Source organism: Anoplopoma fimbria, chromosome 24, assembly GCF_027596085.1.
Source record: "Anoplopoma fimbria isolate UVic2021 breed Golden Eagle Sablefish chromosome 24, Afim_UVic_2022, whole genome shotgun sequence".
NCBI lineage: Eukaryota > Metazoa > Chordata > Actinopteri > Perciformes > Anoplopomatidae > Anoplopoma > Anoplopoma fimbria.
Window position 1 is genome coordinate 9465648 of NC_072472.1, and position 26561 is coordinate 9492208.

Genomic DNA, 26561 nt, shown 5'->3' on the forward strand with positions numbered 1-26561 from the left:
CAACACAGAACATAATAATGGACACAAGTTTTACTGCATGTAAGTTTATTAAAATAAATAAATGAATGAATAAATGAAAATCAAATACCAAGCACCACAGAGGTGCCTGCCAATCAGGTGATCCAACATTATTAAACCAAAATAAATGAGGGAGTGGAGAGGAGAGAGTTTGACTCTGCAGGGGTGCCTGAGTTGACACAAAATAAAACATTATTAAACAATTATCAAAATAAATGCAGTTGGGTGTCATGCAAACAATCAGGTCAGGAAAGATCATTGGATTTATCAACCCAGATGGGCTTAAAACATATTAAAAATATATAAAAATAAAATATAAAAAAAAAAAAAATAAATATGAAAACATGGTTTGAAACACCAAAATAAAACATTATTAAACAATTATTAAAATAAATGTCAGTTGCTGACCTAAGTCATGCAAACAAAGTAATCAAGATTATGATAATAATAATAATAATAATAATAATAATAATAATAATAATAATAATAATAATAATAATGTCAGGAAAGCATTTAGCATTGGATGTATCTGATATTTGTTAATTAATAAAATAAACCTAATTAAATAAAATTGTTTTCAATGATTCAGCTTCTAAAAAATATAAAAAATATTTAAAAATAAAATATAACAAAAAATAAATATGAACGCATGTGTCGCTATTGTCATGGTTTGAATGAATGAAGCATGTAGTACATTAACAGTCCTGCAGGCGGCGCTGTCACACCCACACTGCCTTCAGCCATGAACCAGTCAGAGGGCAGCAGTCAGTAGCATTTTTTGGTCTGAAAAAAGGTGAGAAACGCGCTATGTTTTCATCACTAGCGCTGCGTTACCGCATTTACGTCGACTTACGTTAGCGCAGCACCGAGGAGCGTGGAAGAAGCGTTGCCATGGTTACACGGAGGCAAAGTTCCAGGAGGACGGAAGCTCGGACTGCAGCCACTGTTTACATCGGCTAACGTTAGCTAGCCAGCTAGCTCGAATGCACTGCTGCTAACTTAGTTTCATAGTTCACTAGCTTAACCGTGTGTTGGCGTGAAGTTTGCCAGTTTACCCCCCCATGTCCATAACAACACGTGCGTTTTTTTAAACATTTTTTTTTATTTCTGGCGAGGTTAATATTATTATCAAAGTTTAAAACGAACAAAGTTTACGTTAGCTTAGCTAGCTAGCGTGCTAACTCTGAGGCCAAAGGCTTGACGTTATGTGACAGCAAAGTTGCGTGAGCTGCGTTCACGCATACCACTGTCACTATTGACGTATCGTTCAGCTCTGTGTCAGGCCTTCTTGTGTTGTTTTAATGGTTTATTTTAGTCTTTTGTTGGTAGATTCTCATAATAATAATGATAATAATAACACGTGTTTGTCACCTCATTGTTTTTGTTCTCTTAGGAATGTAAATGTCTGAGGACAAGGAAGCCCAGGAGGACGAGCTGCTTGCTTTGGCGAGTATCTATGATGAAGAGGAGTTCCACCAGGCTGAGTCGGCCCAGGGGGGAGAGATCCAGCTCTGCCTGGAGCTCCCTCCTGGTTTCAAAGTAGTTGTCAAAGGTACATCTGTCTGAATGTGTCAAGACATAACATCCAGTTAAGAGGAACTCATTTGGAAGGTGAATGTAGGAGGCACTTTAGGTGTATTTTGTTGATGATTTTCACTCTTATTAAGGCACATGTACAGTACCAAAGTTACGAACTTATTGTCTTATAAAGAATAACTATAATGCAGAACTTTATGTTAAGTACAACTTAAGCAAAAGACAAAGATCCCTATGTGCACAGGTACACTCGGGAACATCACCACCAGCCCGAGAGACCGGTAGGTTTCATTCCACTCCAGAGGAGGACAGAATCTGTTTGTTGTGTTAGCTCGGGGAGATTGAGAATGAGATGCACTTTTTGTTTTACTGTCCTGTCTACGAGGACATAAGGGATGTCCTCTTCAGTAAAATGACTTCCATTTATGTTGAATTCTTTTGGCTGGATGACTATGAAAAATTTGAGTTTTGTTTCAGGAAAGGAACCTTCTTTGTAGCAGATTTTATTTGCCAGGCCTGTTGGTGTCTTGTAAACCAATGAGGGTTGGGCATGTTTTGTGCATGACATGAGAATAAAAGATATCTATCTATCTATCTATCTATCTATCTATCTATCTATCTATCTATCTAGTACCAGTCAAAAGTTTGGACACCTTCTCATTCAATGGTTTTTCTTTATTTTTATTATTTCTACATTGTAGATTAATATTGAAGACATCCAAACTATGAAGGAACACATATGGAATTATGTGGTAAACAAACAAATGCTCAACAAACCAGAATATGTTTTATTTTATTCTTTTTGAAGAAGTCCAAACTTTTGACTGGTACTGTATTTGTCTCCCTGCCGTTAGGAATGTAACTGTATCTTCTCTGTGTGTTGCAGGAGAGAAGCAAACTGAATATAATGTCTGCTTCTTACCTCCGGTGGTGCTCAACTTTGAGCTCCCTGCAGACTATCCATCCGCATCATCGCCGATCTTCACCCTCAGCTCTAAATGGATGACCAGAGCGCAGGTAAAGAAAAATCGTGGTGGCTTAAATAATTGTTCGCTGCATCACTTTACAAAAGTCGACCCGCACGTGCTGGCAAGGTTTGATTAAGTATTCAAATTGAGAGGCGACTAAGGAAAAGTGAGTGGCTTCACGTTGAAAAAGGGGCCATTGTTGGTAAAGAAAGTCTCCTTTACCATTGATCGCTCTCAATATCTGTTCCATTTTTACCTCCTCAGATGAGCTCTCTGTGCAGACGTCTGGATGAGCTGTGCGAGGAGAACCGAGGCTGTGTGATTCTTTTCACGTGGATCCAGTTCCTCAAAGAGGAGGCTCTGGACTTTCTGGGCATCAAGTCTCCGCTTGAAGTCATTAAGGGAGGAAGTAAGGCAGGTGGTGAGCGCAGGAAAACCGACCCAGCAGCGACAGGTAGACTATGTGTTTTGTTAAATTAATGGTGTTGTTTTTTCTTTTTTGCTTGTGTGGATGCTTCTGCATTAGATAAGATACCTCTCTAATAGTCATACCAGCTTATTATCTATAAAAAAGTAGATCATATTTAGCTATTTCCTTTTATTTACAGTTCAACTTAAAGAAATATTAAGTCAGTATAAACACTAATATGCTCTTCTGCTATTCTGTAGATTCGCTGGGTACAACACTTACAGTTAATATTTATTCACAATGCATAATTTGTTATAAGATAATTGCTGGTGTCTCAAACAAATGCGTTATTTGGTTAAAGCACATTATGTAAGTGTCCTCAGTCAATTTACATGTAAAGTAAAATCGCTTCTCGACAAGCATTTTTCCTCCATTAGAAAATGTGTAGCTCACCATTGTTTTTTAAACCAAATGTCTTTAGTTAGTTTTTTCGAATAATTAATTCGTTTTTCAATTTTGTTCAGCTCTGACGCAGTGTGGGAGTCCTCCTGAAAACGCAGAGGAGAAGAAAAGAGAAACGAAGAAGGAAAAGTTTCAAACACAGATCTCATCATCTTCTCAAATGGATACGCGGGCGGTTTTGGTGATGGACCCGCGTGCCGACCTCCTACCTCAGCTCCTGAACTTTGACGAGGAGCAGCGCCAGAAGGTGTTTGACAGCAAGGTGTTCGGCTGCGGGATCTGCTTTGTGGAGAAGCTGGGCTCAAACTGCCTCTGCTTTAAGGAGTGCCAGCATGTCTACTGCAAGGACTGCATGACTGAATACTTCCAGATCCAAATACGGGACGGCAACGTTCAGTGCCTTAATTGCCCTGAGCCCAAATGTACCTCCATAGCTAATCCATCGCAGGTAAAAGAGCAGTAAAGTAGATGTGTGTGTGAACGTGCTTGATTGTCGATCCTAAATCACTTTACTGTTGAATAAGTGCCTTTTTAGAGAAGGAACCATCTGCCTCCCTCTGTCTTCGTCTCTCAGGTAAAGCAGCTGGTGGATGAGGAGCTGTTTGCACGTTATGACCGTTTGCTGCTTCAGTCCAGTCTGGACCTAATGGCCGACGTGGTCTACTGTCCCCGCCAGTCCTGCGCCACCGCTGTTATGGTAGAGCCAGACTCAACCATGGGGATTTGCGCGGCTTGCCAGTACGCCTTTTGCACCCTGTGCAAGCTGGGTTATCACGGTCTCTCCCACTGTAAAACTTCTGCAGGTAATATAACTGAAAATAATAGAATTATTCAAGCTGTAGCAACAGGTTCTCTATTGAGAGAGGGAAAAAAAAAAAAAAAAAACCCATATATATATATATATATATATATATATATATATATATATATATATATATATATATATATAGAGATATAGATATATATAGATATATAGAGAGAGAGAGAGAGAGAGAGAGAGACTGAAATGTGTGGGTTTGTGCCCCAGAAAGAAGTATGAGCTGAGAGCCATATCTGATCTGGTTCTAACACGTTTACTTAATTGTTACTTTATATTTTTGCTAGTTTTTTTGTTATAACATATTTCTAAATTCAGTATCAAGTTACTGTTCACCCTCTCATCACCCTCTCATCTTGATCTGCTGCATGTCTGCATGAATGTGAGTCATAGTCCTGTTTTTTTGTGTTTCATTCTATTTGGCACTTTATGTTGAACGAACAACACCAGCCATAGCTCTACAGTTATGCTGATTACGAAAGTGTAAATTAAGAAAAGAATCTCTGTGGGTAAATAGAGTTAAGACTCTCATGAAATATTATTTTTTGCAATATTTAATACTAATTGGATTATGTATTCTAGATACCACTGTTGCTGTTATTTGGTTTTGTTGACTTCTACTTAACTAAAACTAAATGTACGGTAGTGATGCTCAATTTTGTAAGCTAAACACACATTATAAAGTCCCTTGTGGGTCAATACATTGTGAATAATATTTTTTTTCAGGTGCTGCAATGGTGGAATATTTCTAAAAGATGGTTTAAAAGTTAAAAAAAATCTATTGGAGACACATTTTATTAATGTCAACCCTGACTTTCTCTCCCTGTTTTCTGCCGACAGAGGAATTGCGTAACCTTAGAGACGAGTACCTGTCAGCCACAGCTATTGGGAAAAAGTTCATGGAGCAACGCTTTGGGAAGAGGGTGATCCAGAAAGCAGTGGAAGAGTCCTTTAGCAGAGACTGGCTCAATGAGAACTGCAAATTGTGCCCCCGCTGTGGAACCAACATACAGGTTTGGCTCCCCCTGCTGGTCACAGTTCAGTTAGAGCAGGCTTTGACTTCATCACCAGGGGTCACTGCTGTCCGTTTAGAAAATGAAAATAACATTTATTTTGCTTATATTATTATTGTTTGATGACAGTAGATGTTTGCTGAGTCCTCTCCTGCTAATGCATTTTCTCTGTGTCTTTTCTAGAAATCTGATGGCTGTAATAAGATGACCTGTACCTCCTGTAAACAATACTTCTGTTGGCTTTGTTTGGGCCTCCTCAGCAAAGTCAACCCGTACAGTCACTTTAACAACCCACATTCACCCTGTTATAACCAGTGAGTGATGTTGTTTCAATTTTGTTTTTGTGTGTTCACCACTCCAGCTAAGTAGTCACAAGTAGACACTTACTGTACGTCAATAACGTTTGACCTTTTGTTTTTTCTGTCGCAGACTCTTCCAAGGTGTGGATCTTGAAGACGAAGATGCCTTCTGGAGTGATGAGGAGGACTGACGCCTGTGCAGTACCTCACTGCTGAATGCTCCATTTGAATGCACTTTATCTCCCATTACCATCACTTCACCTTTGACACTAACTATGCCTGCATCAGCTCAACAGTGCCACTACAACATGTACCGTGGTACCGCAGATTATGTTTTGAATATGATCAGGCTTCTGGGGTATAAAACATTCAACGTCTGTGTGTAAATTGTTCATACTAAATATATATATGCCGGATTTCATGTATACAACATATTCAGGAATGGCAAGTACAGTTTTAGCTTTTTATCTCAGAGAGTAATAAAGAAACAACTGTGGTCATTTTGGTAAAAGTAGAGCATTTCTTAAAAACATCAAGAATACAATGTTAGTGATTGTGAATCGTTTAGATATGACAATGTCATAGGACTGGACTGTTATTTCAAAACTCAAAAGAAACAAAAAGAAATGTAAGTCTATCTTTACTATATTCTAGATTAGGTATTAATATCTACTCTCTCCTTATTTGGACTGTTTCATGATGAGTTTTGACATTCACAGGCTTGTAATGATCAACAGGTGATACAGGAGCCACTGACTCAGTTTGGCCAAGTCAAGGTGTTTGCTTACAATGAGCTAGCAACTAGCAAAGTGTTGTAGGGAAAAAGGACTGTGTTTGCTCTTCTTTTTCATATTCAGTATTTACCCACTGGCTGTCCTTCTGTCATATGTCAAAACTATGACACCAAAACTAACAGCTAACTTCTCTTCAGACAAACTTCAAGGTGGATAATGAAGTGAATTTCAAAAACTAACCAAGACACACACAACCTTGATACAGGATTTACTTCAATGTGGGCTAACCTGAAGATTGATATCCCAAACATAATTACATAATTACATAGCCTTTGTTGTTGGTTTCGGGTTGACTACCAGAATCGGAAACACAACATTTTTTTTCATCTTTTCTCGGGATGTACATTTTTTTTTTTTTTTACTTTAATTATGTTTGGATTTACTTTTTCTTGAGATGGGTTCATTTACCTTTGTATGTCATATGATTTAAATTTTTACGAGATTGGGTTTCCTAATTAGTTTGAGTTGCATGTATTTTTCAATACAGAATAATGGAGGACACTGCAGTAAATGTTCATGACAGTCAATCCTCTGATGGGGTTACTGGGATTGTGGTCATGGTGTGTGTTGAATCATTCAGGGACTGAGGTGTGAGAATGGAAATCCTGACTGTAAACAATCCTGACTTTTAGGAATGATTTATTCACGCCCTCCTTTGCACAACTTGTTACTTGAATGTTGCCAAAGTTAAGTGTCAAAGAGAGGCCAAATGATCTTGATAATATCTAGAGAATGTTAATTTATTTTCCTTTATTTTATTACAATTTTTTTTAAGCTTTTGATCAGAAAGGAGGCTGTTCTGTTTGAAGTTGAACCCTGCATCAAATCAGTTCTTCATCAACGTTGAATGCTTCAAAAGTGCAGACCACTTTTAGAATGAATGCAGGTGTGGACTTAAAAAGACAATCTCTTGCTCAGTCTTGAAATGCACATGGATTCACTTTCCCCTCAGTGCAGACCGCCTGTCACTTCATGTCTCATGTAAGAATCATTTGAGACCTGCAGATTCCTGTTAAAATGCATTCAGCATAAGTTTTGTCCAAATAAATGTTACCACTTTACAGTTTGTCGATGAAAGTCATTGGATTTAAAACTGAAAGACAGAAAAAAAGAGTTTGGGCAAAGGTATTCAATTTAGTTAGTAACAAAGACACTGGATTCAAAAAGTATAGCTGTCAAATAAGTTACATTGTTATTAATGCCGGGAAGAAACAGATTCATTAGTAAAATATCAAAAGTACAACACAAGTCCAGTAGAGACCACAAGAGACAACGGTTACTGATAATGTTGTAAGAGCAACTCATTAGCTCCAGAAAGCTAATATAGTGGCTCGCTTGATCATAGGAATACTAGTTATACTAAAACACAAAACATCTGTAATAAAAAAGCGCCTATAGAGAAAGCTCCAACAAGGCATTTTAAGGAGAAGATACTGCCGGTCAGTATTTGCTTACGGCAGTGGCAGAACAATAATACAGTTTCAGTTGCTGTGAGTTCATGATACATTTTATTGCTGGTTTTCAAAAGTTATTTTAAGCTGTTATACTCTTTAAGTTGTTCCAAAGAAATGTACACCCCCAAGATGGACCACATTAAGGCTTCCAGTCCAATTTCCTGAAAGCTATTGTCAAATGGTGATTTGGTAAATGTCTAGTGAGAAAAAACTGAATTTAGTACAGGAGTATTTCTACTATACTTTTTTATGGTTGTTTAAAGACAAAAAGTCAAAAAAATAAAATTATAAATACTTGAAAAAGTTTAATAAATGTTTGAATACATACAAATTTGGACATTCAAATAATATTTTTATTATTCAACAACAGTAATTCCACATTTTTAAAAGGCAAATACTGATAAATTAATTTTCTAACCTGATGGAACCTGTTCAGATGTTCTAACGGATTCATTTCAGTTTTCCTCAATTTAGTATTCAGAGTTAAGATCGAGAATGAAACTGCAAAATCAGAAATATTAACACGATTGATTATTTTCTGTTCGATTAAAAAATAAGCTCTGTTTAGTGCTTTAAGTGAGCTTTTACAACACCTTGTTACCTGAAACATGACCCACATTTACCCTGTAATCCAGAGGTTACACTGTGACAGCAAGGGGAACAATGCAATACTAAAGAAACAAAGAGCCCACGTTTGAGCCTGAGATTGAAAAGAGACGACAACATTGTGTAATCCCTTTGGCTAGAGTTGCTGACAGGGGATAACCCTTTTTAAATGGCCCCTCTCTCCTGTCCTGTCCCATCCCCGGCCTCGTGCCCCCCCCCAGCCCCTGCTTGTCTTTCACCATACACTGACTGGCTGGCTGACTGACTGAACTGTTAGTATGCCCATAAAGACACCTGCTCTCAGGAAACCACAAGCAGCAGCACCTGACCATCACAGAGGAACCCTCAAAATCCCTGATTCCTTTCTCCTCGCCGAACCACAAAAAAACAGGAAGAGACTCAAAGGAAAAAAAAGGTCAGTGGATCTCTGATGTGTTGGCTGATGGGAAGCGGCCTGGGGCTCGGGCCCGCGGTGTTGAAGATCCCAGAACTTGCTGTCATGAATGTGTGTGTTCTGTTGTCGGCCATGTTTTTGTGGAATGCATTGGTGATGTTGAGCTGTCTGGCTGGGGAAACTACTATGTTTTTCCAATGCTGGGGACTACACATTAACTTATGAATCACTGTTTTGTGATTATTTATAAAACTTTACTTATCAATCAATTTGTCTATCTAAAAAGCATGTGCTAAATAACCCTTAAAGCATTTTAATTGTGGTATTTTTGATACGATGGCTTTCTATTATTAATCAGATTCAAATTCTGAAATAAATATCTGTATAAATCAAAGCCATCTCTAGCAAGGGATAGTATAATACAAATTAATACATTCATTACAAGACATATTAAAGCAATACTACAAAAGTCCCCCCAAAAAAGAAAAAGCAATTTGAATAATTTTCAGGCCTTCCTGTCTACAACAAATTTAATAAATCACAGGCAAGAAACATGCAGCATTATATTAAAGAAAACAGAAAAATACTAATTAAATAATCTATCTTGCCTTTTTTCCAGGCCTTAGAGACAAAGTTAGCTCAAACACATCAAAATTAAACAGCATTTCCAATTATTTGATTAATGCTTTTACACCAGAATATTTCATTTTTTTATTTCATTTTTTTGTTATGTCATGGAACATCATCATTCTTATTGTAAATCATTGTTGTATGTTCAGGACAAAACAAATATGGGACTCTTTCTCACACAGCTCACACAGTTTTTTCTTCCTGAGTGTTTTTTAGATTCTGCCAACCTTGATACCTTGGCTTTTAGATAAGTGAGATGTAAAATAAATAAGCAACAGTACACTCTGTGTATGGTGATCTCATTTCTGAGAGGCAGAAGCATTTTGAAGGAAAATAGTTGCATCAATAAACTTTTCTTTGAAACACAAGTGACATATATTATTATGTGTTCACCCAGTCAAAAACAATCTCAAGTAAGAATGGATTTGTGAGTAAACCAACAAAAATATATTTTAGATCTAAAACAGTTCTAGACTACCATGACACACTGACATTTTTCTACTGAATTTAAATCTCTCGGAAATAAAATGTGAAGATCATTTTAAGATTTTCCCTTTTGGAATAGTCTTTGTTGACAACAGAAATTAACAGAAAAAAAACAACACTCATTGAGTGATCTAAAAAGTATACACATCCTTCAAAATGTTTAGCAATGCATCATGTTTTACTAGCCCATCAGCCGTTTTGCATATGACAACTTTACAAAATATCAACAACTTAAAACTGCAAAATTTACCTCTGAAATAATCAAGTAAGCTATCTTGAAGTACCGGTACCTAAAAAGTGTAACATACTTCAAAATTGTAAATGTATTTTTGTTAACACCAAGCTTTATTAACTCTCCCGTAGGAGACATATAGTGAGACCAGACCACCCATAGCTCATCCACTGCGGGACCAAGAACACATCCAATATGATTGAGAGTGACAGAGAGCTGTCGGCCATGGTGCAGGAGCTGTGGGACAATGACGTCAACAGACTCAAACCTGGAAAAGACTACAGGATCTCCCTGCAGGTGCACACCACACACACACCACACACACACACACACACACACACACACACACACACACACACACACACACACACACACACACACACACACACACACACACACACACACACACACACACACACACTCCCAGACATGAGGCCACTCCCTTCATTAATCATGGTTTACAACTGTTTATTATGTGTAATTAACATTTATACCCATGCTATATAAAGGGATAGATCAGTTTGTATAAGCTTTCCAACTTCAATATGAATAGAAAAAACCAAGACCTACTGGAGAGGTAAAGAACATGTGACAGGGAGCAGTGAGGATTGTGGGAAATGTGGTCTTAATCTCAACTGCCAACTCAGATTAGACAACAGAACATTTTTACTGTTGGTGTGTTAGTATATTATGTTTGCTCCTTTTGTTTGAGGTAGCAGCTTTTCTATATCACCTATATTTCTTTACTTGTAGGTGGTTTAGTTATTGTTTTACTCTGTAGAAGTGCGTCCATGTCTCAAAAGTAGCTCTGACAGCATACACAATGTAAGAAAGCAGGAGAAAAAAGCATTTTAGATGTGCCAGAAATATTCGCAAAAGTCCAGTTATTAAGTTTGAGTGGTTCTCTTCATGCCGCAGGGCAAAGCCGAAACCAGCATGGCCATCAACGACAACAATGATGGAGCAGGGTCTCCTCTGTTTACATTTGTCGATGAGAACATTTTCAAAAAGGAGACTTTTTTGGGTAAGTGAATCATCTTTCTTCATCTAACACAAATGCTCCGTCAAAAATGTTTGAATTGATGTAATCTCTTCACACATTCCACTGAACCGTTTGCCAGTTAGATACTATCCTCCTCCTCCTCCTCCTCCTCCTCGCCTCCCTTCAGAGTAAAGCTCCTTCATCTACTCATAATCTCCTTATGACGAACGGTGGCATGTTGCATAACCACAGAGCATGCAGAGTTTACTGTGCTGGGTGCAGAAACATGCTCCTCTATAACCACTGGCTTTTTAACATCTTCCTATGTCACGATAACTTCTGAGGAACGTTTCATCTGCCAATTCTTTTCCCTTGATGTTTTCACAGATTTATGCTGTGTATCATGTTGCCCTCACACAGAGCTGTAAAGGGAATTATTAAAGAATTATGTAACAGTTTGTGTTCAGAGTTCACTCTGAGGCAGCTGCCCTAATGAAAAAAAGAAGGATTTCCCATGTTCTCTAGCAACCTGCTTCACTGCTCCTCACCCGGTTACTTGAGCTGGTGCTTTTTTTCAAAACAAATGTTTCCAAGTAGACACAAAAATCTGTATTGAGACTTTTTTCCCGTCTATACTATAATCAGCTTCCTTAATTGTCATTATATCCATGTCCCAGACTGAACAAAATCCCCTTTTGAAGAGTGTCTGTGTTTGTTTCTACAGCCTTTATCTCCCTGTTGGATAATTATGTGAGTGACACCGGCGAGCCAGAAATTGTAACCCCTGAGGAGGTGGCGGAGAATCACAAGTTCCTGGACGCCATCATTCAGACTCCCACTATGAAGGTACCTGTGGGGACGTTTGGAAATAAACTCTCCCCTCCAGCTGTGTCTCTTAAAGGCCCATTTCTACTAAAACATTTAAGAGAACTAATTAAGAGTTGCACCGTTTTTTTTTAATATTCATATAATTCAATCAAACTGACTTTTACAGTGATTGAATTGTTAATAAATGATTACTTTTATAATACAAATATACACACATGCTAAGACATTCTAATTAAGCAAGTTAATTTGCTAACATTTACTCATAATCATCAACAAAGACAAAGTACATTAGAGGCTAATGGGGATATCATTAGTTTTGCAGTTAGATTTTCACCTGATGATGGTGGAAGATTTAAAAGTCAGGGGGTCATGAAAGTCAGTTAAATTGATTGTCTGGGAACCATTATTGTCTGCACAAAAAGTGACTGGCAATCTGTCAAATAGTTGTGATTCAAGCGTGGCTGAAGATGTAAATGACAACATTTTATTGTAAATTCTTGTTTGTTTGCAGTTAGCTCATAGATACCTAGTAGAGAAGCACCTCTCTCCAGAGGATGATACACAATTCAAGGAGCAGCTGTACAGGATCTGGTTTGAACTTTACGCGAGGAGAGGATCCAGCAGGTGGGTGGAGTCTGGCACAGCACCTAAATATAACTTCACTGGTGGAATCTGGCACTGTGGTGGTAACCTTCTTACTGTGAGAAACCTCTGTCTAACACATCCAGTCAGAATCGCTGTGAACTACTGAAAAATGCATTATTGCTGCGTGTATTCAGGAAGGAAACAGCCACTAAACACCACACGTTGTCCCAGTGGCCCACAAGTTAATACAATTTAGTCGTTTTAATAGATGCCAAGCTGCTAGGGTGAGAGTTATAAGGCCCCATCTGCCCTTCAAATTAACTGAGCTTGCGGCGTAACCATGAGCTGGTGACATTAAAAGAAAAAAAGTGTCTGCATTGAACAAGTGAGAAAGAAATAACTGACAATATTGCAACGATAGCCTACACTACATCGGCTTTACAACGAATCAGCGAATGTGTCCGTCTGTCTCCCACCAGGCCTGACTCCTCTGGATTTGAACATGTGTTTGTGGGAGAGACGAGAGGAGGGACTGTCATCGGCTTTCACAACTGGATCCAGCTCTACCTGCAAGAGAAGCTGGGCAACGTTGATTACAAAGGCTACAGCGTCAATGCAAATTCACCCCAGGTACGGTGTTGTTGTTGATTTTAGGTTGGACCTCAATGGGGAATGAATATATCTTCAGATCTATTGTGTCTGTATTGTATTGTATCTCTGAAATGTATCATCTTTCTTCCTTTTCTCACCTCCTCTACTCCGCCCAAGTTGACTTGCACTCTTTGCAGTCTAATCTCTTGCTCACATCATGGTTCTTGCACAGTGATGAGAAACCTCACATCCTGCTATGACCACGTTTTCCCTCTCTCATTCTGCTCAGCTCTCTGTATTTTGTCTGTCTAACGTGAATGCAAATCACGGGATATTAAAAATGTTCCATTCAAACATGAAAAGGAGTCTCCTGTAGTTTAAAACAGTGTATCATTTTCATATCATATTTGCGTATTTTCTTTCACCAATCTCCTCTGCAGTTTCAAGGCATCATGCAACACACTGCATACCAAAGTATTTGCATGGAGCACTACACCCAACTGACACCATTATCTTGAATATAACTCTTTGTTCACCTGCAATTTCTTTTTCTCTCTCTCTCACCGCAGCCTGACGAGAACAAACACATCATGGCCCTTCAGTTCAGCTGGAAGGACGGCATAAAGCCCAAGGGCAGCATCTTCGTCGGCGTCAGTCCCGAGTTTGAGTTCGCCCTCTACACCCTCTGTTTCCTCACCTCGCCCAACGAACGCGTCAAAGTACAGTTCAGTTTCTACGACGTGGAGATTGTTTGCCACCACTACAACCAAAAGCACATAGGCACCACTTACCCTGTGCTCCTGAAGTACAGGAAGCCTACCTAGTAACTTGACTAGAAATCAATCTGAGACACAACTTCTCCAACACATGAGCTTGCATACAAAGTGTCACAGGTATTGTTGTTGTCTTTTTATTTGAGATGAAGATACAATAAAACCTTATAAGACCAGATTGCATTTGTTTTTATTGCACAGTGATGCCTATTCTGAGAGTGTCTTCAACAGTAAGTGAGACACACATTATATATTATATCATATTATATTATACTATACTATACTATATTATTTTATATTATGTTATGTTATATTATATTATATTATGTTATGTTGTATTATATATTATATTATATCATATCATATCATATCATATCATATTATATTATATTATATTATTTTATATTATATTTCACTCTCCCTCACTCTCCATCTTTCTGTTTGTCTGTCTCTCTCTCTCAATCATATTATATTATATTATATTATATTATATTATTTTATATTATATTTCACTCTCCCTCACTCTCCATCTCTCTGTTTGTCTGTCTCTCTCTCTCTCAACATATGTCTATATTCAAGTGATACATTTATATATAAATAAGCCCCACAATTAACAGCTGCAATATTAAAGTGATGAACACATTAATACGGCAATAATTATAATCCAGTAACATGATAAACACTATTCTAAAATGGGCAATATTTCAAAGCGAGTACTTTTCTTTTTGATATTTCATATTGAGGTACTTTTACTTAAGTACATTTTTGAATTCAGGACTTTTACTTGAAACTTGAGCATTTCAGTGTTATTGAGTACTTCCTCCAGTACAGATGATGTGTGACTTTTATTTAGTATTAACATTTTCCTAGCATTTAAATTTTCCTAGCTAATTCCACCAGTAGTTTTTAATGCTATTGATAGTTCCACTTTGTTCCAAATGGAGGCGCTAGAGAGTTTGTTGTGGCCAATGACGTCAATCGATTGGCGAGAAAGACCTTTATCAAGCTGGCAAGAATGAAAATAAAAACTGTTGTGGTTTCAAAATAAAAGCATCAGAGCTGTCAATATTTAAATAGAAATTGTAATATTTCTTCATGATACAAATCTACTGAAGGGCCCCTCGGCTTTGGAACGACCTGCCTGAGGAGATAAGGCTTGCAAAATCAGTAATCTCTTTTAAATCACTTCTTAAAACACATTTTTACAGAATGGCTTTTATGTGATGTCGTCGTTTTAATGTTTTGTTTTATTTGGTTATACTATTTTATCTTATATTCGTTTACTATTTTATGTTTATCCATTTCACTGGATTTTATTTATTTTGTTAGTTTATTTAATTGTCACTTGTTATTTCATTTTGTTTCTTAGTTTAGTTTTATCCTAACGATCGTTCTTAATGTTTCAATCTATTGCATTGTTTTGCTGCCTTAAGATAATATAAGATAAGATAATCCTTTTTTAGTCCCGCAGTGGGGAAATTTACAGGATTACAGCAGCATAGAGGATAGTGCAAACAAGAGCCATAGTAAAAAAACAAGATCAAAAATAAGTCTTATAAATAAGCAAATGAGCAATAAAAAAAACAATAAAAAAACAGTAAGGAATCCACAGTAACTGAAATATTATATATACAGACAGAAACTATTATAACTATTGTATTGCACAGTGTATTAGTATTGCCTTGTCTGTCGAAGCACTTTGTAATCCTTGTTTTTAAAAGGTGCTATATAAATAAAGTTATTACTAATATTATTATTATTATTTCATTTCGTTTCTTAGTTTAGTTTTATCCTAACGATTGTTTTTAATGTTTCATCTATTGCACTGTTTTGCTGCCTTTGTCTGTCGAAGCACTTTGTAAACCTTGTTTTTAAAAGGTGCTACATAAATAAAGTTATTATTATTATTATTATTTCGTTTCTTAGTTTAGTTTTATCCTAACGATTGTTTTTAATAAATGAAAACAACAGCGGAGACCACAGTCTGTCATCATGCTGACCAGCCCCCCATGTGGATATACTGTACATTTTTATTTTTATTTTATTTTAATTGTATAATATGTATTTATTATCTGTTTCTATGTAATTGAGCTGCTGCAACACCAAATTTCCCCCATGGGGATCAATAAATTAATATAATAATAATTAATGAGAATTAATAAATAGAATTCATCTATTGCACAGTTTTGCTGCCTTTGTCTGTCGAAGCACTTGTAAAAGGTGCTACATAAATAAATTATTATTATTATTATTATTATTTTGTTTCTTAGTTTAGTTTTATCCTAACGATTGTTTTTAATAAATGAAAACAACAGCGGAGACCACAGTCTGTCATCATGCTGACCAGCCCCCCCCATGTGGATATACTGTACATTTTTATTTTATTTTATTTTAATTGTATAATATGTATTTATTATCTGTTTCTATGTAATTGAGCTGCTGCAACATCCAAATTTCCCCCATGGGGATCAATAAAGGAATATAATAATAATTAATGAGAATTAATAAATAGAATTCATCTATTGCACTGTTTTGCTGCCTTTGTCTGTCGAAGCACTTGTAAAAGGTGCTACATAAATAAAGTTATTATTATTATTATTATTATTATTATTATTATTATTATTATTATGTAGGATAGCTCATTCTTCATAAAAAACATACAGTGTTTTTAGTGTCTTTATTTTGAAAAAGACAACCGGAAGCCTTGTGGTTTCCTCTCACAACCCTCCAGCTTGACAGTGGTGTGCCCTGCTCAGTCGAGGAGGAAACAGGTCTTCATTGTCGCGGAGGACATTGAGCTCACACTTCGTGCTGTTATATCATTTTTCCTCTGGTGTCCCGGCGGCTTTTCTCCCCTTTTTTTCCCCGGCTTGTTGTCGATTCACAGTCGGAATGGCCGAGCCAAGCGGCAGATATCAGCAGGTACGGAAACACCGTCGGTCCCTACCAGACAACCGCGTTTTAAGGGTTTTTACGTCACATGTTACATGTTCACGTTAGCTCTAAACTGTTTACGTTATGACGCGGACGCGCAGTGCCCACGTGTGTTGGTGGTCAACATTCTCACTGTGATGGTCGTCAATTAGGTCGTTTATTGTTTTCTTTCTTCAGGTTCATGTCGTTATTCTCCATCGGGTGAAGATGGCCGTTTCCGTGTTAGATGTGGCACATGACCTAAGTGGGTGTGTTTGGTGGGCATCGAACCTAATGTTGCCATGTCAGACCTGTCCTTATGTCTTTTGCAGGACTTTTTTTTTTTAAATTGGTAGCTTACTGATTTAAAGATATCATTACTGTGCAATAATAGTTATAATAGTTATTCTGTCTGTACAGTACCAGTCAAAAGTTTGGACACACCTTCTCATTCAACTACTTTGAAGAATCTAAAATATAAAACATATTCTGGTTTGTTGAGCATTTGTTTGTTTACCACATAATTCCATATGTGTTCCTTCATAGTTTGGATGTCTTCAATATTAATCTACAATGTAGGAAAAAATAAAAATAAAGAAAAAACATTGAATGAGAAGGTGTGTCCAAACTTTTGACTGGTACTGTATATATAATATTTCAGTTATTCTGGATTATTTACTGTTTTTATTGCTTATTTGCTTATTTATAATACTTAGTTTTGATCTTGTTTCTTTTTTTTTTTTAAACAATGTCTCTTGTTTGCACTATAACCTATGCTGCTGCAATCCTGTAAATGTATTATTATCTTATCTTATCTTATCTTATCATATGTCCAGAGTGACAGTTAACATTACTTGAGTAGAGATTTGTTTGTTGAGTTTTTATTCAGTTGTTATTTTTCAAGAGGAATTTCCTTGAAATTATTGAAAACCCATTTAAATATTCCCTCATCGTTCATTTGTATTAGTAGACAAGTTTAATATTTCTGCATGTTCAGCTGATGGTGAAAAAAAATTGGGAAATGCACTTGTTGCCCGTCTACCAATTTTCCCTGTAATGTAATCTTACAAATTTATGATGGGTTTACAGTTTATTTTTAATAGGAAATGATAAGAAACTAAAGGGCCTGTGAAAGAAAGTCTCACCCACATCAAAACCAAGCCTGTAATAATAATAATAATAAAATAATAATAATAATTTAATTTTTTAATTTTATATAGCGCTTTTCATAGATACAAACAAAACAAAAAAAGGGCAAACAAAACAAACAAACAGAACATTAAAATGTTCTGTAACATTTACCTCTAAAAACTAGGGCTGCCCCCTAAAAATTCTTACACATCTCTGGTAAATATAATATTTAAAATGGTGTTTTTGGTAATTCTTTGTGGATAAATTACATTTTTACAACTAAATTGAATCAACTAATCGATCCTCACACTCTCTTGTGTCTTACTCTTAACAAGAGAAAGAAATAGGGAGAAATGAGCAACATCTTATCGCTCATTTCCTCTTATTAATGTTCTATGTGCTTGCAAACCTTTTTTTAATGTGGACCTGGTTTCCATTCTTCTCCTCTGATCATTTTATTGATATTTAAGTTTAATAGTTCTTTAAATAGGCCAGGGTGTTAAAATAATAATGTATCACTACATAAGCGGTGAGAAGCTTCTTTTAACTAAAAACATCTGTTTCAAACTGATGGCGGACAATGCTATCACACATGTTTAGTATTCAATTGCCAAATTTGTAAATCAGACCATATCTAGTTCCTCCACACGGCTCACAACACGGCGACAGCTGAGGCTAAGGCTAATGACGCTTACAGCGCTAACTGTGCAAACAACAGCAACAGTGGCGGAGCTAACAGTGTTTGCCTGCTCCGGCATCAATGTGAGCGTTTAAATAAACCAGGATGTTGTTTTTCCTGCTCCCACAGCTGCCCAATGAGGAGGACCCAGAGGAGAGTCAAGAGGTGGCAGCTGACGCTCCTCCCCCGTACAGCAGCATCACAGTGGGCAATGCTGGTAAGGCCATGGCTCATCCAGATGTTTCCCTGGTGCTGATGTTGAACCCATAGAGATGCCGTATTCGTGTTGGTCTGCACAGTGAGGGGGAAACACGGCCCTTTAAGAGATCTTGAGCCAGTGAATAACAAATAACTGTGGATTATTTGAGAAAGGGCGTTAGGGCATTGTATAGGGTATTAATATTAATATCTTTATAACTGCAGTATACCGCCTCAAAAGGATAAATAAACTGATAGGTAAACACAACACACAGGTCAGATATCAATCATTTCTTCAGAGATCAAGATTTTTTTGTCCCAGATCTCGTATGTCCTTTAATATTGGGTTTCTGTTGATCCCATACTTATATTCACATAAATGTTGACTAAATATCTATCTGTGACATTAAAATTGCAGTTGTAGCCTTCTTAAATTTGCACATTTTATTTTTCACAAGCTTTCTTTATCCAAACACTGAAAGTCTTGATTCAAAGGTATACAGTTGAAAGACTTAAATTATTGATACGATATGAGTAAAAGTTTAATTCGTAGAACGTCGAAATTGAACATTCAGTAGGCCTCTTAGTGGAACATGATAGTAGACTCGTACATGTTTAACTCATGTAGAACAGCATGGTGTTTCATTAACCATGCCGCCCCACTTATTTTACCACTATAGGGTCAGTCAAACATTTGCTCTGTGAGAAAAAAAAATCTCAAACAGAAAGAAATTTGTCTTGTTTGCACAAGCAGCACCTTTTATTGTAATTCAGTTGGGATTCGTTGGAAATTCTAGTTCAGAGATCACCTCCCAGCGTTGAGCCTGTTTCCACTTTCCAATCCGCTTGATATGACTGATGACAGTCAATGCGTGATGCAGTTACTTGTCGGCTGTCGGACAACACAAAATACTTTGTATTAGTAAAACTTCTGCCTCTGTTTGTGAAACTGTGCTGTTTCTTCCTCAGCCTACTTTGACTACAAGGAAGACGGGGGTTTCCCAAAGCCTCCATCATACAGCGTAGCGACCACGCTGCCTTCCTATGACGAAGCAGAAAGAACCAAGACTGAGACTACTGTTCCCCTGGTAACCGGGAGAGTGAGTATCTCACTTTTTATTTTTATTTTTTGCATTTTTGCCTGTGGTGACATTCTCTATGTACACTGACACACACTGTACCCTCTTGTGCCCAAACACTTCATTTGTCATCTGCAAGGCAGGAAGTGTGTAGCGCCCTGCAATGGAAAGCTTTTGTTCTCGTTCGGTCTTCAGCACTCTGTCTGTCTGTACGCGAACTTATCTGATTGTGTCTATTTGTCTTTCCGACATGAACATTTGTGACTAGTTTGAACAGTAGGGTACTCATAAATACAAAGAAAAACATTTTTTATCACTCAGATTTAAGATTAAGATTTAGATATTCCTTTATTGATCGCCATGGGGGAAATTCGGGTGTTGCAGCAGCTCAAGTACAGAGAAACAGATTAAGATAATAAATAAAACATATACAATAATAAAAAAACAACAGTATATCTACATGATATTTAATGCCATTTAGTTATATTGTTTCACACAATAACCACAGTTTATGTCTCACAAGGGCTCCCAGGTGCTCTCCCTTTTCTTGTTGTCGTTAATGGTTCAATCTCCCAGGCTCCTGAACTACCCACTGTGCACTTTGTGCCCACGTTTGTTTTTCTGAGTAAACTCTGAGTAAATATTGGTGTGGCATTTGAAACGTTAAGGAAGCTTCTGTACTGATGCAGGGACGGCATTACATGTTCTGACAAGTCTCGAACCTGTATTGTAGCAAATTTAGCCACAAAGGCAAATGTTTCCAGTGGTATTCAAAATTCTCATGATTGTGCAGCCCTGATATTTATCTATGTGTTGGGTACCTTACAAGAGGGTTAGTTTGAAATAAGTAGTGAAATCTTCATTTTCAATTTGCTTTTAAGCTGCTAGTTGTTTTGATGTTGTAGTTGTTTTTAATGCTTGCAACCACATCTTACTAAAAAAAAAAACGAAGCCAAAAACCTTTCATTACTGATGCGTCGTTGAAATGAAGCTATAATTGTTTTGATATTATAGTCTATTTGATATCCGGCGCATTAAAAGTTTCAAAATCTAGGGACTGTCCATGTGGTTTTATAAAGACAAATCATTGGTTTACGGGAACCTTTTCTTTTCCAGTTATTGTGTAGCTGTCTTCTTCATTCACAAAGGGCAAAGTACGCCTCCTGGTCCACATGATGCCATTAGCTGGAGGGACTGTTTGCAAAAGAACACCAGTAATCTAACCTCCCATGAGCAGGCTTTACTAAGAAAGTCTCCGAGTCTCTCCGTCTTATCATCAGAAACTACACGACGGGCCTTTTTAGAAATGACTTTCTGTTTAAAAAAACGTCAAGTAGGAAAAGAAAAAAAAAGACATTTCACACAGCTCATGTCTGACCTCTACTGGTCACTGTGATGCTTTGCAACTTGACTGCATGTGGGGCCATCCTGTTTGATTTGCTGGTGTTGTGTTTCTCTGCCAAACACCGCCTTGCGATCAGCAGCAGCAGCAGCAGCCTCAGCACAGGGAACGCCTGGAGACTTTTGACGATGTAATTCGCAGTACGCTGGAGGTAACTGGGAGGAGTGGGAGGAGAGTGTATGGTGAGAGGAAGAGTATTCGTTGTGTGAGAACGCAGATGTACCTTCAGTGTTGATGTGTTCAGTTCCTCACCCTTTCTCGTACGTTTGTGTATTTGGAGTGCTCGCGAGTGTTTGGTTGATAGGAATGCAACATCTACCGGTTCTCCTGATGTCCTACATTTAATTGAACTGTCTCCAGACCCTTTTAGCTAATGTGACACTGATGGTTATTAAACTGGCTTGCTGTGTTGTGGTGGTTCCATTGGTCTGTTGGTTGTTTGTGTTGTATTTACTCTGTTTTCCTACAAAGCTTGGTTTCCACTCAGGTGCTTGCCCGTGCTTAATCACAATTCACTCTGATCTCAGTCGTCACTACTTTGTACTTGTAGAGTTTTGAATACAGCATTGTGAATTGGTTAAACTAAAACACACTTTTTTCAAAATGATTGATTGGTAGACTGGAAATAGTTTCAAAAAAGGAGAGTAAAGTCCTTGGAAGTAAAAACTCACTCTCTTGTCTTTTTGCTCTCCTGTTGCTTATTCCATCACAGGATGAAGACTTTGTGACCAGAGACGACTTTGAAGACGCTGATCAGCTGAGGATAGGAAATGACGGCATCTTCATGCTGACTTTTTTCAGTTAGTAACTCAAACCTACTCGTCTTTCTCTGCACCCATCATCTTTAATCATCAGCTCTCCTCTTCCTAGATTTCGGGAGAAGTTACATATTCTCTTTTTTTAAATGCAAATGAGTGAAATTCCCGTTATTTCAATTTTTTTAGTTTCTGCAGACATGACTAACTCTTTTTTTTCTCCCTCCATCCTCTGTCCAGTGGCCTTCCTGTTCAACTGGATCGGTTTCTTCCTGTCTTTCTGTCTGACCACCTCAGCAGCCGGCCGCTACGGGGCCATCTCAGGCTTCGGCCTCTCCCTAATCAAATGGATCCTCATAGTCAGGGTACGACAAGGACACACACACACACACACACACACACACACACACACACACACACACACACACACACACACACACACACACACAAACACTGCACGCATAGAATGTGGTTTTATGTACGCACAAACAACCCAAAACACCACTCTGGTATTTTAATGTGTGTGCTGTAGTGGTTGACTTATTAAAGTTCTGTCTGTTGCGTTTCTAGTTCTCCACATACTTCCCCGGTTACTTTGATGGACAGTACTGGCTGTGGTGGGTGTTCCTGGTTTTGGGTAAGTAGCCAACCTCTTTAATTTAAATGATTCAAATAGGAAATTGAATGTTTTTGCCCTGCTTGTGAGACAGTTGTGCTAAGCGGAGCTCCACTGCAGCAGTGTTGAGGTCATATATGTTACAGAATAGTTACAGCTGGATAGTTAGCTCTAATTATGTTATATTGACTATAGAGTTGCAAAGTTGGAGGAGAATACGTTTTTCCCCACAGTAAATTCACATTTTGTCATTATAATCAATATTTGGATATAAACAATAGATTAAATGACTAGGCAGAGGTAAATGGTCACTATTGTAGTGAATTATAACCCCCCCCTTATGGCACTTCCAGATGTGTCTCACTTTCCCCTTTTTTTTTTTTTTTTTGCTCTCCAGGCTTTTTGCTCTTCCTTCGAGGATTCATCAACTATGCCAGAATCCGCAAGCTGGCTGACACATTCTCCAACCTGCCCCGCACCCGGGTCCTCTTCATCTACTGAGCTCACAATCCAGCAGTTTTCATCATACATTTTTTTCCCCCTTTTCAGTGAAACATACTGTCTGGTTTTATCAAATCACAACGGGAGAAAAGAACACGTTTCCCCCTCTGCTTGACATGATTTGGACAATACATCTATTGTCCTCTTTTGGTGTAAAATAGTGTAATGCTGTAAAACCCTTCAGTTTTTAGTGGTGAACTGTCAAGTGCTATTTGCAGTCATGAAGTGTGTGATGTATAAATGAATGCCTTATTTACTGTTTTACTGCCTGTTGGTAGCAGCAGCATGAGCTGTTCTCCTGTTAGCCACCAGGGGGCAGTCTTGTTTGTGTTTTCTCTCATCAGTCTTCTGTCAGATGACGTCATGGTTCTCAGCCCAGGAATTAGAGGGTAATTTTGGGGTTATGGGTTGATTTACTCAATGTAAAATAATGTTTCAAGTACCAGTTTAATGTGCTTTTAACCCTTTTGACTAATTCGTTGCGAAATAGTGTTTAATTCAGTTAATATAAGACTGAAAATGTCAAATGATTAGCTTTTGTTGGTGATCAGGGGCTGAAAAGGTTGAGGCTATATAGAAGATAACGGGCCAGGTTTCCCGATTTACTTATTTAAATAGAAATTGTCCGTGCTTACACACACTGTAATCAGGAGTGTTGTTTCCTTACATTCCTTCTTTGACAGGCTGCCCTGCTCAAGGACAGAGTGACAGGGATGGAATAAGCTGATATCCTGTCACTCCACTGTGCAATTAAACGCCCTATCCTAGTCACTGGCACCAAATGATTGGTTTCAAATGAGGAAAAAAATGATCGTATTGCCAGAAGTGATTTGGAAACCCTGCCCTTATATGAAGAGCAGAGATTTTTCTTTGACCCAGCAATGAAATAATGAAAGAGTCATTCATTTAATGTATATCCTCATTGTAGTGGAAGTGGAATGATTATTTTTTAGAAGAATATCGATATCTCGCTTGGAAAATGTTTGCAATTAAACTGGAAAAAGTCATTTTTGGTGTTAAGCTATTTATTACATGATAATAAGCTCCCTGTAAATATATCACATGACATAAAAGCTATTATAGTTTTGCTAGTTACTCATGTTGCAGTATGCCACTTCCTCTCAGATAAGCTTATTGATATTAACTAAAAGGAGGAGATATTTTTTTTGTCACAGCTGGATTTTATTAAACATTTTACATACAAACATTTCAGTCAAGTCATTCCATGCTGATGTTTTCTGGGCTGCTTTAAGAGGAAACTCAGGTGTGGCTTGACTTTAGGAAAACATTAAAGCAAAGCATTTCAAAGAACCCGATGATTCACAGAGAAGAAGAAGAAGAAGACATTTTATTTTCTTCAAACTACATAAATCAGAGAAATATATCAAGGATTTGAGAAATGATACTCTCCCAGTGGATGATAAATTGTTTTAGATAATCAAGTTTAATTTGAACTCTACCTCGCCCAGATGACCTTACCTACCTACCTAACTAACTAAAAACAATCTTCCACGTGAAGTATTTTATAGTTCTGTTATGTGGAGGATTCAGAAAGGTGGAGATCCAGCCGTCCTCGGCCACAGGGAGAGGAAGCTGAGCTGACCATGATGTTCAGTTACTGACATGAGACGTACTTTTAGCCATGCTAAAATTAACACACAGGAGATGTGTGTGTGTGTGTGCAGGAATCAAGATGATTTACTGGTGGTGGTTAATTATACATGTCAGCAGTGTTTTTCCTTGCAGTTGGAACAGGAAGTGAAGGTCACCCCACCTGGAAGACATGTCGCACCAACTGACACAGTGTTTGGTTTCACTGGAAACTTTTACTGTCACGTAGTGTCCCATCAGCACGGTTGGATATTGGCCTCTAGTGGCGCTCACTTGACATGACATTAGCTCCTTTCAGGTCATTTTTACGGTGCACAGAGGGGAAAATGTCACTTTCAATTCACTACAAATGATTGTTTTACAGCATGTGATTAGAGTAGTCGCGAGAAAATAGCAGAGAAGTCAAGCAAACCAGATTTTCATGCTTGCAAAAATCAATTTTAAGGTGGATATTAATTTCAAAACTCACTCCATGTGGTCCACACTTTTTAGAAGATTCATAAGTGTGGTTAGATGACAGGAAACTCTGAATTTGACTGCATGCTGAGAGGAAACGATTGAATGTTGGGTGACATTGTTAACAAATGTTTCTCTTCACTGTAAACTATACGTTTCCTGCGTTGTTTACCTCTGGCTTGCTGCACCACTGCTTTCTGAAAATCTGATTTCCTGAACTCATTTCTTCTTATGCGCTGTGCACTTTGGAGAAAACAGAAACAGCTGTTGGTCAGAAATTGCAGATGTGCAGTAGCTCTGGGACTGAAATGTGAACTTAAACTGTCTCAGCTTTAGAAAACAAATCATTTGAGTATTTTAAGATCATTTCTTTGTTAACTGATTCAATTTTACTCAGCAGAAATAGCCTGTTAAGCACGGCAAATAGGGCAAAGGTCATACTCCAGACCAGCAACACCAGTCTAATGAACCACCACGTCACCAGATGACCTTGGAAAAAACAAACTTCATTTTGCCAGGTGCAGACGGGTTTAATCGCTGACAGTGTTTCAGCTGTAAATTCTGGCAAAGCACACACAATAAAATTCCTTATCATCGACATCGTACACAGATTGAGCCTCAGTCCACTTGAATCCCTCTGTAACGTCATCCCTCCTCTGCTCCGGCAGGGTCACCCGGTCCAGGTGTTCTCGTTATCCAGATGTCATTCATAAAATAACTCCATTGTGCCAAGAGCTGTCTGTGTCTTGTCAGCTGCCCTCGATTTACAGAGACGGAAGTATTTCTTGGAGTAATTGATGGGAATTATGTGTGCTAGCCAAGTGCTTGTGCTGCTTGCATGTTTTAGCTATCAAAAGATAAGAGGAGACCTTTTTTTGATTTACAGAGAGCCTGGGACTGAGCCATCTTTCCGAAAGAGACATGCTGAACTTGGCTGGCTTCGGTTAGAAAGACTTTTTGTGCAAACAATTTGAATTTACAATAGCTGATAGAAGCCTGTTGTCCGAAACAATTGGGAGATTTTCCCATTAACCCTACTCAGGGTTCGTTCAGGGGTTGTGTTTTTCTGTGGCTGTTTCCCGAGGTAATGAGGACACTGCAGGCTAGTTTAGAACCTTTTCTGCAGAAAATAAATGGTGCAATATTTATGTGATCTTCCTAACTTGACTGCAGAATTGAGTGAGTAAACTGCTTGTGAGATTTGGATGTAATAAATGAATCATTTCATCATTTACACATTATTTTTCTACTGTTACATGTCAAAAGGTCATACATGAAAATACTTCTTTTAGATTTCTATAAAAAAAGGCTTTTAGTGACACAGAAAGACAGATTTTGATAAC

The 26561-nt window shown here is 37.8% G+C and overlaps 3 protein-coding genes across 5 annotated transcripts; all 3 read left to right on the forward strand.

Annotated features, from left to right (window-relative positions):
- Positions 1-748: 748 nt before the first annotated feature.
- rnf14 (ring finger protein 14) lies at positions 749-7375 on the forward strand. Of its 2 annotated transcripts, none has more exons than XM_054625840.1 (9): positions 749-811; positions 1412-1570; positions 2441-2571; positions 2787-2976; positions 3456-3841; positions 3968-4196; positions 5051-5223; positions 5407-5537; positions 5653-7375. In XM_054625840.1, exons 2-9 carry the CDS (start codon positions 1420-1422, stop codon positions 5711-5713), a joined length of 1452 nt encoding a protein of 483 aa, XP_054481815.1. In that variant the 5' UTR covers positions 749-811; positions 1412-1419; the 3' UTR covers positions 5714-7375. The 2 variants fall into 2 exon arrangements, with proteins under 2 accessions (XP_054481815.1, XP_054481814.1); XM_054625839.1 differs by lacking the exon at positions 749-811 and adding an exon at positions 845-1095.
- Positions 7376-10313: 2938 nt separating this feature from the next.
- On the forward strand, positions 10314-13928 carry endou2 (endonuclease, polyU-specific 2). Its single transcript, XM_054626352.1, has 6 exons — positions 10314-10415; positions 11037-11142; positions 11825-11946; positions 12440-12552; positions 12993-13143; positions 13674-13928. The coding sequence occupies exons 1-6, from the start codon at positions 10314-10316 to the stop codon at positions 13926-13928; spliced, it is 849 nt and encodes a 282-aa protein (XP_054482327.1).
- A 2672-nt stretch (positions 13929-16600) lies between these two features.
- Positions 16601-24158, forward strand: LOC129113397 (NEDD4 family-interacting protein 1-like). 2 transcript variants are annotated; one of them, XM_054625658.1, is made up of 7 exons: positions 16601-16799; positions 18730-18817; positions 19768-19898; positions 21992-22079; positions 22275-22399; positions 22605-22671; positions 23048-24158. In XM_054625658.1, the coding sequence occupies exons 1-7, from the start codon at positions 16770-16772 to the stop codon at positions 23149-23151; spliced, it is 633 nt and encodes a 210-aa protein (XP_054481633.1). In that variant the 5' UTR covers positions 16601-16769; the 3' UTR covers positions 23152-24158. The 2 variants fall into 2 exon arrangements, with proteins under 2 accessions (XP_054481633.1, XP_054481634.1); XM_054625659.1 differs by having other exon boundaries at positions 19768-19886.
- Positions 24159-26561: the final 2403 nt, after the last annotated feature.

Bases quoted from the DNA above. Each gene is read 5' to 3' on its own strand.
- rnf14 (XM_054625840.1), top strand. From the start codon at position 1,420: ATGTCTGAGGACAAGGAAGCCCAGGAGGACGAGCTGCTTGCTTTGGCG. The intron at 3,842-3,967 runs GTAAAAGAGCAG...TTCGTCTCTCAG, and splicing joins CCATAGCTAATCCATCGCAG to GTAAAGCAGCTGGTGGATGA. The intron at 5,538-5,652 runs GTGAGTGATGTT...TTTCTGTCGCAG, and splicing joins CATTCACCCTGTTATAACCA to ACTCTTCCAAGGTGTGGATC.
- endou2 (XM_054626352.1), top strand. From the start codon at position 10,314: ATGATTGAGAGTGACAGAGAGCTGTCGGCCATGGTGCAGGAGCTGTGG. The intron at 12,553-12,992 runs GTGGGTGGAGTC...GTCTCCCACCAG, and splicing joins GCGAGGAGAGGATCCAGCAG to GCCTGACTCCTCTGGATTTG. The intron at 13,144-13,673 runs GTACGGTGTTGT...CTCTCACCGCAG, and splicing joins TCAATGCAAATTCACCCCAG to CCTGACGAGAACAAACACAT.
- LOC129113397 (XM_054625658.1), top strand. From the start codon at position 16,770: ATGGCCGAGCCAAGCGGCAGATATCAGCAG. The intron at 16,800-18,729 runs GTACGGAAACAC...CTGCTCCCACAG, and splicing joins CAAGCGGCAGATATCAGCAG to CTGCCCAATGAGGAGGACCC. The intron at 22,672-23,047 runs GTAAGTAGCCAA...TTTGCTCTCCAG, and splicing joins GTGGGTGTTCCTGGTTTTGG to GCTTTTTGCTCTTCCTTCGA.